Here is a 14,463-nt window from a genome sequence, read left to right on the forward strand (position 1 = left end):
GCAAGGAGAACATCAAGGCTCCCATGGTTATCAAACTGCCACCACTGCGGTGAAGTCTTGTACCAGAGTGAAGATGAGGCAGAAGATTGTTTAGAGTGGTTGAGGTATTTTATGGATGTGCGTTTATTCTTAATGGCTGTCACAACATTTAGAAGAAGTTATCAGTGTTACTTGATGCTAATAGGCGTCTTCTGGAAAACTGCAGAAAGTTGGTAATGATTAACTTGGCCGCATAGCAGCACAACAGAGCTGTAGTTTTGGGGCTTTTTTGAGGTTTAAGCTGTATTAGAGCCCATTAATGCAAATGTGTCTTTTTGTCAATAATCAGTGGCAACGCAATGTATTACTATGTTACATAACCAGGGATCGGCAGTTTGTTGTCTGTTAAGAAATTAATGACTCTTGATACCCTTGTGCCAGCCCATTTTATATATTGTTTTGGTTTCATGCTTTTTCCCATTTTTTTTTTTTACTTATTTAGGATATTTTTATGCATTTTTCACATTTTCAGTACAAAATAGGTAGGTAGATCTAATCACATGCATTCTGATGTAACAATATAACCTCTGCCATATTTAAACACTACGTGTCACATGAAAATGTCATGTTGATTTACTGTGTGTGTCCATATCAGCAAAAACAGCATTAGTGTTTTAAGTAAAGCCAGAGAATAAATTGTCAAATAAATCACTATTAAAGATGAGTACCACCGCCCTGTACCCTCCATTGATGTCTCAAAGTTTAAAGTCAAACAGTCTCCACAGGTAGGACAAAAAAATCTAAACACTCTATCTACTCCTCTCCTTATTCCCTAGTTCTGCCTTCTCCATGTGCTCCGGCCTTGTGGCAGTGTTAAGACACCATGAATAATTCTCCCACCGATAGCACCACTGTGACTAATGCAAAGAAAGGAGGAATAGGGGTTGAGAAATAGGCAAGAAGGAGACAGACAAACAAAGAATTGAAAGGTAAATAGAACAGGACACCCTTCTGTTGGCATTAAGCCCTTCTACATAACACACGTGGTTATAATACAGGTTGACTTTGACAAGGTTGTGGCTATCCTAAATGTTTTCACCTGATATACAGTAGACTGGTAAAACGTCCATTTCACAAATACAACTGGAAAGAAACTTGGCAAAAAGTTCTACTCAGCAAAATAATAAACACTCATCCACTCATAAAATGCCTGTCAGTTAGTTTGAAAGATTTTCTTCAAACAAAGATGTATTACTAATAGGCGGTTTACCCTACACCGTTGCTGACGTGCACTTCCCCAGAAATGTAACTACGTGTCACGGCGTCGCAGACCGCAAGAGCTGTGACTGGTCCCCTTGGCAGTAGCGTGTTTGCGCTTCAGTATTTCCGGCGGCTTCTCCATCTCCACAATTTTCAAATTGATTGTTTCGGACCAGTGAAGATGGAACATATGGAGGAAAGGTTAACTGAGGAGGTTCGGAGAGATAGACATTTGAATGACTCGTCTTCGGCAAAAGTTTCAGTCGCCGAACCCGGCGGACAAAAAAGACACAGCAGCAACGAGCGTTTGGGCGGCGTTTTTACAGAGCGTGCCAGACTGATGAACGCACAAGTGGCTCGCACCAGCGTAGGCTTACAGCGTCTATGTCCTGCTGTACCCTAAATGAGCCTTAAGTGTGAAGGTGTACAATTTCTGACACTGGCAAGACAATGTATTTTAATTATCTCTTTGTATTGACAACACACTGATGCTAAGTAGCCAATTAACCTCTCATGAATTTTATCTTTCTTCAGATAAACTGCCATATTATCATATTAACACGCAGCATCACTTCTTATGATACGGTCGACTGAGTCAGCTGGAGTGACCATCATATCCACACTAGTGACCTTCTAAGCTCTGTTATTTAGATGCAGTCTAAATAAGCCTGTCTGATCTATCTGTATCCTCTTTATTGTCTCCATCTAAACTTTCTGCTGAAGGCTGGCCAAGCTATGGAGCGCTGGCAGCAGTGCACACTTGTGAGGAGGACGAGGCGACGGCGAGTTCCACAGGAACTTGCTGGAGTCTGCCGTTGGGCGGGCTGTTGACCGGCCAAGCTAATTTCACACTCCCCTGGCACCCATAATGCCTCTAGAGTTACCATGGGCATAAACAGAAGGTCAGAACGAGGAAACAGAGAGAGGGAGGTAGAAATATTGCAGAAAAAATATTCAAGGACAGCATCAGTCTCACTCGGGTGCAGGTTCTGGCCATGGAGACCAGCTGCTCGTTTTGGGCTTTTTATAAATTCTCCTCACTTTAATACACAGTGTAAAGGTAACACACATTGAATAACAAGGTCTCAACTCTCTTTCTACAGAAAGCCATTCTGGCCGGGACACAATAAACCTGCTATCCTTCATATTCTTTTTTCCCTTCCATCTTTTTTTTTCTGAGTATAATCAACCTTGTTCACAATGAGCACACTGACAAAGCAAAAGATGTGTGTCTCAGTCAGTGAATGCTGATGCCAGTGCGGTAGCAGATATAGCAGGAGGATGGTGCACTTAATTTGTCACCATTATGGGACAAAACATGTATGATAGAAATCAGGAAGGTGAGTTTTATTAATAAACTACATTAATTCCTTATACTATACAAATAAATACTATTATTCTACTAATACTATTTGATACTGGAAGACGTATGCAGATCTGTTTAGTTCCCTGTGATGTGTACTGGTGAACGTGTGTGCATGGGTGTATTAGAGACAGAATAAAAGTTAAAAAATGTGTATGTGGGCACAAGAGCGGGAGAGAGTGTGTCTCTGATGGATGGAGTGAAGTGACAGGAGAGTATTATATCTATAATGCAATTCCCATCAGACATTAGCACACAAACACACATACGTTCACGTACAGTGTGTGGCAACGGCGATCTTGTGCTGACATATGATCATAATAAAAACCTTAACAAACCCAGTGTCGGTAAACCAGTTTAATCTTTTGCTTTGAGATATGATCAGACACACAGTTTACTGTGCAGTTTGCTCTAATGGTTCAGGGTACACGGGGGGAGATTTGTTCCAGCACCCAGCAGCACAGCTACATCTGTTGATTCATGTATCAGTCCACTGACAAGCTGTTTTGAACTGAGCGGCTCATCCAATGGCGTTACTCATAGCTTTAATTTTTAGAATGTATCCATTGTCTTTCAGTCTCTCTCTCTCACACAACTTGACATCCATACACTCTCACAGACTGGCAGTCTTCAATTGGTCCCAATGGCAATCATTATTAGCCCCTTTCCATCTGTCTATCTCCCGCCTGTGCAAGCAGCTTTGAACACAGTCATGTGCGCATGGCCATACTAACATGTTGAGACACAAACGCTCACACGGATTTCAAGTATGTTATTTGACTCTTTTCTCCCAGCAGGACAAAGCATGTCACATAAATAGGGCTGTTTGTTTATGGCTGACAACCTAATCATGCCCTAACACCTGGGCTGCTCGACAGCCACACCAAATACAATGTGTCCTCATACAGATCAGTATTTCAGCCTGTCACTATAAATGTGATACCATTTTAAAAACATGCATTTCCATTTTCAAATCAGCGTCCATCTCTGATCGAGATGACTTTACAGGGCAGTAAAACAACTTTCATGTGTGCCAGGGATTGATGCATGAATAAATAAACAACATTCTGCACTGATTGATGTTATGTCATGTTTGTCACCAGTAGCAGACGGTAACAGATGGAATAAGATGCAGAATGCTGCCTGGTGACTAACAAGTGATTAGGTCACATCACATGGGGCTTTATGCTTTTGGAAATTCGGTTTAAATATCAAAGTAAGTATATAATCACAAGGCCAATCACAGATTAGCTATTTAAAGGGAATAGCAGCCAAGGCTGGCAAGAGATATGAATTAGGAGTAGGAAAAAAGAAATTATCTCTCTAATGAATGTTTTTAGGTGAGTATCACTGGAAATAAAAAATTAAGTTGAACTGAATTCAAAGTACAGACCTGAGTCTGCCACGAGGGCCATGTCCGTGAGGGTAGCCGTGGCTGTGAGAGCGTCTGGGTATTGGCTTGTCATCTTCATGCATGTGATGTAGTGAAGGTGAGCGTGAATGGGAGGATCTGGAGCTGCCGGTACTCTGTAGACTGCTGTCAGGGATCTCTCCATGACGACTCTGACATAAAGCAGACAAGTGTCACATGTAAACTGTCTTTAACTAAACTACAAACTCTCATTTCTTCCTCTATTCCTCATTCGCACACACTTGTCCAACTTCCCTTACCTCTCCAAGGCTGCTGTGCTGTTGCCCAAAAGCTGGCAGACTGCGCAGTGAGGGGACAGGGGAGTGACCCTGTCGGCCACGGCCTTCTCGGGGGGCCTGAACGTGAATGTGATCGTGGTCCCCGTTCAGGTTGTTGTCACTCGCAGAACGGAGCAAGGAACGTGGCGAGGGCAGGGGGCCAGGAATCACACGTCGCCGGTTGGTGTAGGAGGGGGTCTCCCTGAAAGGCACTGAGAGGACAAAAAGACAAATGTTGACCCAGAAAACACATTTTAGAACAGAATGCAGAATGCTTTCATGGGGAAAAGCACATCATTACACAAAATCAAGAAGGATCAGGCTGTGAGGACGCGTATTTACATAGGTATAAACTATGAACAATCAAATTATACATGCGGTACAGGTGGAGCTGAAGCAAAAGCCTTAGAAATGAATTTACTAATCCAGGATGGAAACTCAAGAGATCACTGAGCGCCTGATAAACCTTAGGAATTACCATATTTGATCACGAGATAATCAAACACACAATAATATAAGAAACACTATTTACCAATGGGAACACTGGATTCTTAATATAGCAGTGAATTAAAATGTCTCATTATCAAGAAACAATAATAAAGTCTTCAGCACTACGGTTGGGTAAAATAATAAGTATCTCTAGTGTAATTATGAACACACATTCATATTTCACTCTGTTAGTGTAAGAGTGGGGTATTACACCATGTCCACACCAGATGGCAGAGTTTTCCTTTGTGTTATTTCACAGAGAAACTGCTCAACTCAGCAAGAAACCAATAATGAGCTGAAGGCTTTTCCAGATTCCTAACATTCCCATCCGCTTAACTTAATTTCCTCTACCTCTGTATTCAAAATGTAATCACTGTTCAAGAGCCACTACACAATCCAGGTCCAGTCTGATGTCTCTGCGAGACTACGTTCATGTTTAAATCTGCAACACACTGAGGGGAGGGGGGTATATACCCACTGCTGTTAACTTACCAACATCTGATGCTTTGTGGACCTTAATAATTTCTGCCAAATCAAAGTTTCCTGCAATGATAGCCACCTGAAAGAAAAAGTGCAGGGAGGGGAAACGGGCAAACACGTAAGCAACACACTGCAAAATTACAGTGAGGAAGAAAAATACACAAATCAGAAGAATTAATAAATATAATATAACCCTAACCCTAACTCATTTTGCCATCCTCAGTCTCTTAATAAATGCTTTACATATGAAATATTTTGTTGCAGCAGATGACCAAAGTGTTCTGGTCACTATACAAACCAGCCTGACCACAGATGTGAGGCAGAGTGAACCACGATGCAATAGATTTTAACAGCAAGACCTTAATTCAATGTATCAACATTTGTCTGTGCATTTCAGTTTATTAAGGTCTGACATGTCAATGAGTATAATACACACGATAACATACAACGGTTTCTAGATACCACACAAACCTGAAAAGCAGTCTGGCTGTTGTAGTTCTTTATCTCTTTATTTGCCCCCCGGAACAGGAGAACTCGTGCACAGCTATCCTGAATGACAACAAAGAGATGCATGTGCTTGATTAGTCACTGAACTCATGCAAGTATGCAACAACATACACACACACGCGCAGTCAAGCTCATATGAAGAGTGATGTATGGCGTCCCCAAGCATGCCATTTCCAAGCTTCGAATCGCCCTCTCAATTAGAAGTGGGTAGTATGAAATTGATTTAGCTATCAGTAAAGATATAAATTTAAATGTGCAAGGAACAAGTCAACACACTGCGTTACACTAGTGAAGTTGTTGATGGCAGTATCATAAATGCTTGTCTGAATGCTACAAAAGGAAGGTGAAGAAACAGACTGCCCTCACTGCTACGGGGCAGAACGAAACAATATCAAAAATGTTTGAGGAAAAAAAAAAAACTAAACTTAATGCAATTTGGACATGGTTTTAAAAAGTCAAATATCAAGTGGAATATAATAATTTGTGCGCCATGCAGTGTGACAGTTGTTGCCAGAGGCAACAAGCAACTTCTTTGATCACCTCCAAAAGAAACAAGCTTACAAGACTGTTTGACAATGACTCTGACAAAAGTGGCAGTGTAAAAAGAACAAGAATGAGCCTGGAGAAAGCCTTGTGGCTAAGCATGAATTTATGAATTTCAGAAAAAATAAGTCAGTTTCATGTGGTACTTCTAAAAATTACAACACAGAAATCTTTACTTAAGTCGTCGACTATCGCAATAGATTTACACTTGTAGCAATCTACACAAAGACATGATTCCCATCCAAACCATAGCACGAAGACTTGCAGGCATTGGTAAACAAGGCGTATTCAGTATGTTGTAAAAATCATTTCACTCAAACCGCAGAAACCCTGAAGTTGTGTAGCAGCTGTTGTACACTGCAGTAAAAAAAAAAAAAAAAAAAAAAAAGGAACAGAACAAACTCAGACTACACACACAGAGTGACGTTAGCCCGCCAGCCAGCACATGGACACATGTGGTCGATGAATCTACATTTGGACTTTTATGCCAGAGGGTGGATGTGCTCATTTGTGCACAAAACAATATATGGATATTCTCTTACATACACGCAAAAAAAAAAGTGTAATTGTTAACTACTTAATACAGAATATATAAAAAAATAAATGCAGATGGCATTAAAGTGTTCAATACATTACAGAAAGACAAAGACAATGAATGAATGAGAATAGGCATTCAATATATTAGAAGTCTGAAGAAATGGAATAACTTTGAGTATTTATTTTTTTATATTACAATCTGGGCTCAACTATGTCTAGTACTAGGAACACTTTTCAACAAAAACAAAACTTACATCTTTGTTAATTCACCAACACACATTATTGTGTAGGACAATATCCATATATTGTTTGTGTGCAAATGAGCACAGCCACCCTCTGGCAAGCAACTGTAGATTGATAGACAGGCTTCTGTGACCATGTGGCGACTGGCTGAGGGTCGATACGTAATTTAACACAGGGAGCAGAATTAATAGGACGAGTCTTTCTCCACAATGAGCACAATGACTCTGGTGACTCCTGTCACCACTGATTAACACATTCAGGGACACGCACGCACAGACTAATTGAACATGTGGTTCGGTTAATAACGTTCATGCGGTTTTAGGGTTTTACACATCAAGCCCAGTATGTTTGACAAGCTACTCTTGTATGCACTCGAGCACCCTCTCCTGGTAAATCTCCTATATGTTATGTATGTAGTTGCATGCAGAGTACACACACATACGCATTCACACATTTAAAATGTCTTATAATGATAATTTTCAGAGCTATTCTTCTAGAAAAGTATTACAGATGTAGAGACATGCTACAAGTGAAACTGTAGAGAAATATGCAAACACACAGTGTTAAAGTGATGTACAAGAGTAATAGAGACTTGCTATGAGGGAAAGAATGGAGAAATGGGAAGCCGCGAAACTCGTTCATTTCGCCAATATTTTGTTATCATACGCTAGTGCTATTCCCCGTTGAGTCCGGAGTTAGCCATTATCATCATCCGGGGTCTGTAGATTGACCTACAGACCCCGGATAATGTCTTCTGACCTGGATGATGTCGTCTCTGAGCGCCGCGCACACCCGCGACTGTCGGCTTGTTTACCTGTAATTTGCTACTGCTATGGTTCGTCCACAACCTCAGAATCGGAAAAATATTCAGCCATGTTGCAACAAAACTAGCAGTAGCAAATTACAGGTAGCTACAGTACAGTTACACAAGCGTACGATAACAAAATATTGGTGAAATTAACGAGTTTCGTGGCAGATAATGCGTTATTTAGAGGCTGCGTTTCGGTGCCCCAGTCACTCCCACAACATGGATATACGCTGATTTAATTATCTCCCGAAGGAATACAAATTACACAAAAGTTATATGGGTGAGTAAATGATTTTATGCCAGAAATAAGGTCCACGTTGTAAAAAACAGTAGTTCCCCTTTAACAGATTTATAACATATTCACATTTTTTTTTAAATTCTGTCTGCTGATGCAAATGCATCTTGTAACCAAATAAATGAGCGTGTGAGTAGCTCCACAGTTGAACCCTTGAATTTGTGCGATTTAGTGACTTCACACAGTTTTTCTTTTCACAGATAAAGAGATGCACACACAAACACAGAGGCCAATTACAATGTAGGCCATCTGTCTTGCGCTCCTCCCCAAGGCTTCCTATAGGAATTCATTAAGAAAACCATTCCAGTCCACGCCACGGTTTGCTATAGGTTATTACTTTAGCTACATAGGAATTCATACAGTAGCGAGTTAAGTCAAGTACTTTACACTAATGATGCAGGTCAGTCATGTGTAAACAATGTGACAGATGGTTCCTCTCAGAGCCATGTTCATACATTTGAGGATTCCTTCTGTCATAAGAACCGAAGCAGCAGATTTGGCATCCTCCACTGCAAGCTGAACACATTAGATTGTGACTAATATCTAAAGCAACAAGACTCATGATGCTTTGTGTGATACCTACTGAGCATGACATACAGTGACACCTCTTTCGGACAGCTTATTATACAGTTTTAACAAGATTTACTTGCTCTGACTGATTTGGACAATTCTGTGTGCCTTGTGCCACCTCTCTTTAATTTCACTCATCAATGCAGTCTCTTTTCTCAGTCATTCATCTGACCCCCTCCCACGGATTTGTGTGCCAGGTAGAAGGCTCCAGCCTTAGTTTCATTCACTGCTGCCGATGACATCTGCCAAAACCCAGTAAGTAAATGTTAACAGCCGCTAGGCAATAGCTTCCTGTATTCATGATTACCGTATGATATCTTTTCATTCATCCACTCTCTCTATGCGTCCGCCTTTCTGACACTTTTCTCTCTCCATATGGATTTATTGATCTTGGCTCCGGCCTGCAGGTTCCCCAGTCAATTTTACCAGAACATTTCTTACTGTGATTGTACAAAATCATCCGTGCCGGGCCTGCTTCGGGCCTCCTGGAACCCTGCTAAGACACACTGTTGTCTGGGATCAATCAGCTCAATGTGGTGTTTAGTTTCCGCCGTCAGGATAACAGCCTTCCTCATCGGTGTGAACACGCAAGAGCTGGGTCAAGGTCCATTACCAAACTGAAGACTAACAAGAAGTTGTACAAGTATCCGAAAATTAAACTATTCATCCATTCTGGCTTTGATTACACGCCCTGTCTCCTGAGACACACACTTACACAGTCATGTGTCCATCATTTCTGAGGACACCCTATTGGCTATACACTGACATTTATTTCTTTGAGACATAGCACGACTCTAACTATTACCTACCTTAACACTAAACATACTAAAATTTAATGATTTATGTTATAGGAACCTGCAACAGGTCCCCACAATGCTGTGCTAATCAAAACCACACAGACGCACACACAAACCGCTATGCACTGCAAACACACAGAAATTAATACACATTTTGAGAGAGGAGAGTGAGAGAGAGAAAAAGAGATGGGGGGAGAAGTGCTCATATAATGTTCATGAACTGAGCACCACTCTATTTCCCATTGAAGCAGCAGAAAGCCTCTTCCAGAGAACCCAGTTACATCTTTCTCTCCGAGCAGCCTAAAACCAAACAGCACGCGACCACACCGTACGTAATAACACTGATGTTTTTTTTACAGGCATGTGCTGCTTTTCAACGGCCTTATTCCCTTAGTGTTCCCCTGTACTTCTCCTGAAGTAGTTTTCTGATCCATATTTTAAAATACAGTTTAAAATATGTATGTATTATAAACAGGGAAGTTTGAGTTATTGACATTCATTACTTGCAACAACATCTAGTAGCACCGTCCAAAATGCAAGATGCGTCTTAATCATTGTATTTAAGAATCAAACATATCTATATCTTTGTGTTGCTTTATTCTTCTTAAGATATCTTTAGTAAAAGCACTATGGGATTAGCGTTGAGTAAATAGACTGGGCAGAAAAGCTGCAATGTATAAGTAGAATAACTCATTACTTTTTGTCTGTTCCTAATATTTGTTGACAAAAACAAGAGGTACCACGAGGAACCAGGTAAGTTCCTTGTGGTGTGCCGACTGTCCTTATGAGGACTGTTTAGTAATTATCCCGTAGAACTCCACACTGAGTCTAAGCCATCTGTCATTGCATCAAAAAAGCACAAACTGTAACAAAAAACCTGCTTGCTGCTTTAATTCAAGCTGCACTAACAGTGCAAATGGGAGAAATATCCCTGATCTTTAGCCATTTTAGTGCCACACTCCCAGTTGGATGAGTTCTCTTTAATTTCCCCTTTCAGTCCATTATCACAACAAGCAACAAATACAGTGGCGACAAGGAGCAGGTAAAAGATACAAGTGTGGATATGCATGTACGCACACATACACAGTAACTGAGGCAAAGCATGATGTGAAGACTCTCCTGCGTATCTAAACGCCCATTACTGTAACATTTGGTGTTGGCGTTACATAAATTACCTTGAGCAAAACACTAAAGCATCAGCAGGTTCAATGCTGCAGCACAGACAGAGCTCCTGTAACCATTGGAGGATGAGCACAGACACGCTTACATAACAGCAACATATTGATGCAACAATTCATGTACACACAGTTGCCTGGGAACATTTCACTTTTTTGGCACATGGGCATAGTGTAGAAAGAGAAACACCTGCGACAATCCACATTGCATCTCAGAATAAAAACAATGGCATGAAGTCCAGGTGTGGTGAGATCAGGGAAAATGTGTTTGGTGTGTTTCCAGGGGCTCAGTGGTCCTAATAGTTGGGTAGTGGCTGACCCTACATTGAAGCATGGTGGTGGTAGCATCATGCTATGTGGGTACATCTCAGCTGCAGCAGGGACAAAAAGGCTGGTCAGAACTGAAAGGAGGATGAATATATCCAACTACAGAGCGACTTTTAAAGATAACCTGAGAACGGGGCTACAGTTTATCTAGCAGTGGTGACAGATAGCAGCGGCAGTGGCCAAAGCAAGCAGTAAGAAGACAATGGTTTCAGGACATGTCCCTGCCAAAGCTGTGACGTATACTGCATAAAACATCTGCGCAGAGATGATGATAGTTTTTTAGATTATTCCTGTTTAATCTGATGGCGCTTGAGAGGATCTGCCCAAAACCAGATGCGCAAAGCCTGTAGAGATTTACCCTAGAGGCTTCAAAGTTGTAATCGCTATCAAGTACTGTATTAGGGCCTGAATGCTGTTTCAGTTTGTTTTCGATTTTTGTATGATTCAAAAAAATAAAAAGGATATTTGAGTTGAACTGGATTAGACATCATTAGATGGTTAAGATTTGATTAAAGTTTAGGCAATGAAAACTATATGAGAACAGCTTTGTTTAATTATTTAATAAAGCCAAAACAGAGTGAGACGGGACTTAAGCTCTGGTTCCTGGAGTACACGGTAAACACGTCACATGCCCATTTACTTTCATAACCTCCAATTTATCACCCCGCTGTGTGAATGTGACACCTCCTCTGCATCGGCACAGAACACCGGCACTGGATGTAAATTGTGTAAAGCACAATGATTAAATATGAATGCCATGGCACAGAGGACTGACCAACCTTTACACTCAAGCACACACAAGCCGTAATATTATAATAAACGGTACCTGGTTGTAGAGAGCACACACATGCAGGGCGGTGTTTCCAGATGCATTCTGGGCGCTCATGTCAGCTCCATAGAACAGCAGGTGTTCCAAGTGCTGCACGTGGCCATAGCGACATGCCTGAAAGGACAGATCAATAAACTTAATAACACTTACAAAAATCAAAGGAAGCAACTAGAACGTCTTTGAGCAAGGGATGTACATTAGAAGCATTAACTTATTCTACAATTCTAATTATTGGGAAATAAGACACGTTAATGAATGACAAAGGGACTTGCTGGATTTTTATCCAGTATGTGTAACCAAAATGCTACATAGCCAACGCTGAGCCATAACTGTTGGGCCAAACAAGCAAAAGCAGTCTTCTCTTGCCATAATCCAACAACTTAACCTGCCTCTTACTTAAATACAACTAGTCAAATTATATTAGGGAAGTATCTTGAACGTTATTTAATGCAACAGGTGTCTCAGATATTATATATATATATATTTTTCTGCAAATTACCTAAATAGTAGAAACAGAAAAACATGGAAACCCCAGTCATGGTTAAACTACTGCTATAACCCATCTTCTTCTCCCTGGGCTACTTCCTCACCAATGTTACTATCAGTCTCAAAAAGAACAGGAAATCTAGTTTGTATTGCCTGAGGGTAAATGTAAATGTGCGAAGTTATTCTGGCAAAAGTTATGCCTTTTTCCCCTCCGCTTCTTTGTTCCAAATAACTGGAGCAATAAACTTTTCATCTAATCTCTATCTTCTCTCGCTATTTCTCCCTCCTACCCTGTGGTTTTGTCCTCTGTCATTGACGACGAAACACACAACTCTCCCCAGCAATTGTTCTCTCACTCCTGTGTTCTGTCTCGCTAAGAGTGTGTGACAGCAGCGAGACAGCGCACAAATGACGCTGGGATTGTTGTTGGTTATCAGCTATTGCAGCTCTGCGGTGCATCCTATTGTACGCGATACATACCACAAGAATGCTAATGCCGGAAAGGACACAGGAAAGGGGAGAGGCGAGAAGGTGTTGAAAGGAATGAGTTGGGGTAAAAATGTGTAGGGGTGAGGCGGTATTGGATGTACTTTGATTTCAGAAACAAGGAACATGATCTGAATCGACAATTAACTCCTCCCATTTAAACCCATAGCTGTATCGGCATATTGAGAGGGCACGTATAAAATAGAAAAGCCCATAGTCTTCTTCCTACCGTAGCAGTGAAAATTACAATTGAGTCTTACTTTTTTGTGAAGTTTGTTTATGACTGTTCTAAATTCTCTCGATCGTGAAATCTTGTCACGCATTGCTTGTTATGGCCTGATAAACTGACGAATGCCACCCGTTCATGAGAGGGCGTCTGTTCATCATAGCTGTTATTCGGTGCCTAGAATTAATATGAGATCTGTGTGGTGTGGGAAAAATTTATCCAAAAATAACAAAAATGTGAAACTGCAAAAAATAAAAAATAATCCAATTCAAATTGTGCAGAAGTCAGAGGATGAATAAACATGTAACAGTCAGAAGCCACATTAGAAAACAGCTTTGTTGAAAATAGACAATAATAACAGTGCAGCTGCCAGTGATGTGTCATCAGAGAAGTGCTAAAAGACAAAGGGTGAATGGTTTGATATGAAGTTAGATGTCAGAAAATCTCTTTCTAAATCAAAGTGTTCAAGTAATAACACAGGAGGCTTCTTAGTCGAGGTAATATTTTAGCTTACAGCAGGTGAAGTTGGATACTAGAGAAGATGCTGCTGGACAGTTATTTGAATAAAAAGCCTGATGAAGCTGTCAGAGTGTCAACTACTGAAATCAAAGCTTCTATGAATGCCACAAAATCTTTTAAATCACTTATGCATATCAATTGTTGAAGTCACTGACTTCTTGCATGAAGCCTATTGTCTTTCCAGCACAGAACGTTTGAACCTACAATTATGAGATTTCCCATTGAAATAGGATGTTCAGTGTAACTCTCCAAAACACAACAATTACTACACTTACTGTAACTGGTTTTCTTTATGTATGTATTGCATTGTATTGTCTGTGCCTTATTCCACAATACAAAGCTCAGTTCAGCTCAACCTGTAAATCAAAAACTAATCAGGAACGTTTCATCTTACTGATTATTACCTCACAATAATAATAATAATAATAAAGACCTTTACATGGACTACAATAGAGTGACGTTGTGTAAATAACTATGGAAAAATTGAGATAAAGAGGAAGCTGGCGGGAACACGCAAATAATAAAAGATTGGTGCAGGTGACAGGCAAATATCAAGATGGTGCATTGTAACAAGCTTCATTATCTGAGCTGGTTTTAAAAATATTTCCAAAGGTTTGCATTTTAATAGACAACATTTGAGTATTTGTGTAACGTTCGGATAAGCTTGATTCCTCTACAGCAAAATGTTGACGTTCAACATTTCTTTTGCACCTTTACATATTCAGTGAATGAATCCCTCAACTGTCGGTTTGGTTCCATTTACAGCACAAGATCATCTCCATTGTCTTTCTGTCACTACTTCAATTTAGGCTAAAAAGTCCTGACACAAACAAAAACACAACACTAGCCTCCATT

The 14,463-nt window shown here is 40.5% G+C and overlaps 1 protein-coding gene across 1 annotated transcript in view; it reads right to left on the minus strand.

Moving 5' to 3' along the window:
• Positions 1 to 14,463, minus strand: part of shank3a (SH3 and multiple ankyrin repeat domains 3a) — a gene marked incomplete at its 3' end in the record, with an annotated part of 136,045 nt that overhangs the window by 65,943 nt on the left and 55,639 nt on the right. Inside the window, exons 7-11 of the mRNA XM_084555486.1 lie at positions 11,889 to 12,005; positions 5,732 to 5,809; positions 5,273 to 5,339; positions 4,274 to 4,503; positions 3,996 to 4,165 (exon numbers count right to left, since the gene is read on the minus strand). Of these exons, the coding sequence (XP_084411612.1) occupies positions 3,996 to 4,165; positions 4,274 to 4,503; positions 5,273 to 5,339; positions 5,732 to 5,809; positions 11,889 to 12,005 (662 nt within the window). The remainder of the gene's footprint in view (positions 1 to 3,995; positions 4,166 to 4,273; positions 4,504 to 5,272; positions 5,340 to 5,731; positions 5,810 to 11,888; positions 12,006 to 14,463) is intronic.

Source organism: Chelon labrosus, assembly GCF_963514085.1.
Source record: "Chelon labrosus genome assembly, chromosome: 11".
NCBI classification, from domain to species: Eukaryota; Metazoa; Chordata; class Actinopteri; order Mugiliformes; family Mugilidae; genus Chelon; species Chelon labrosus.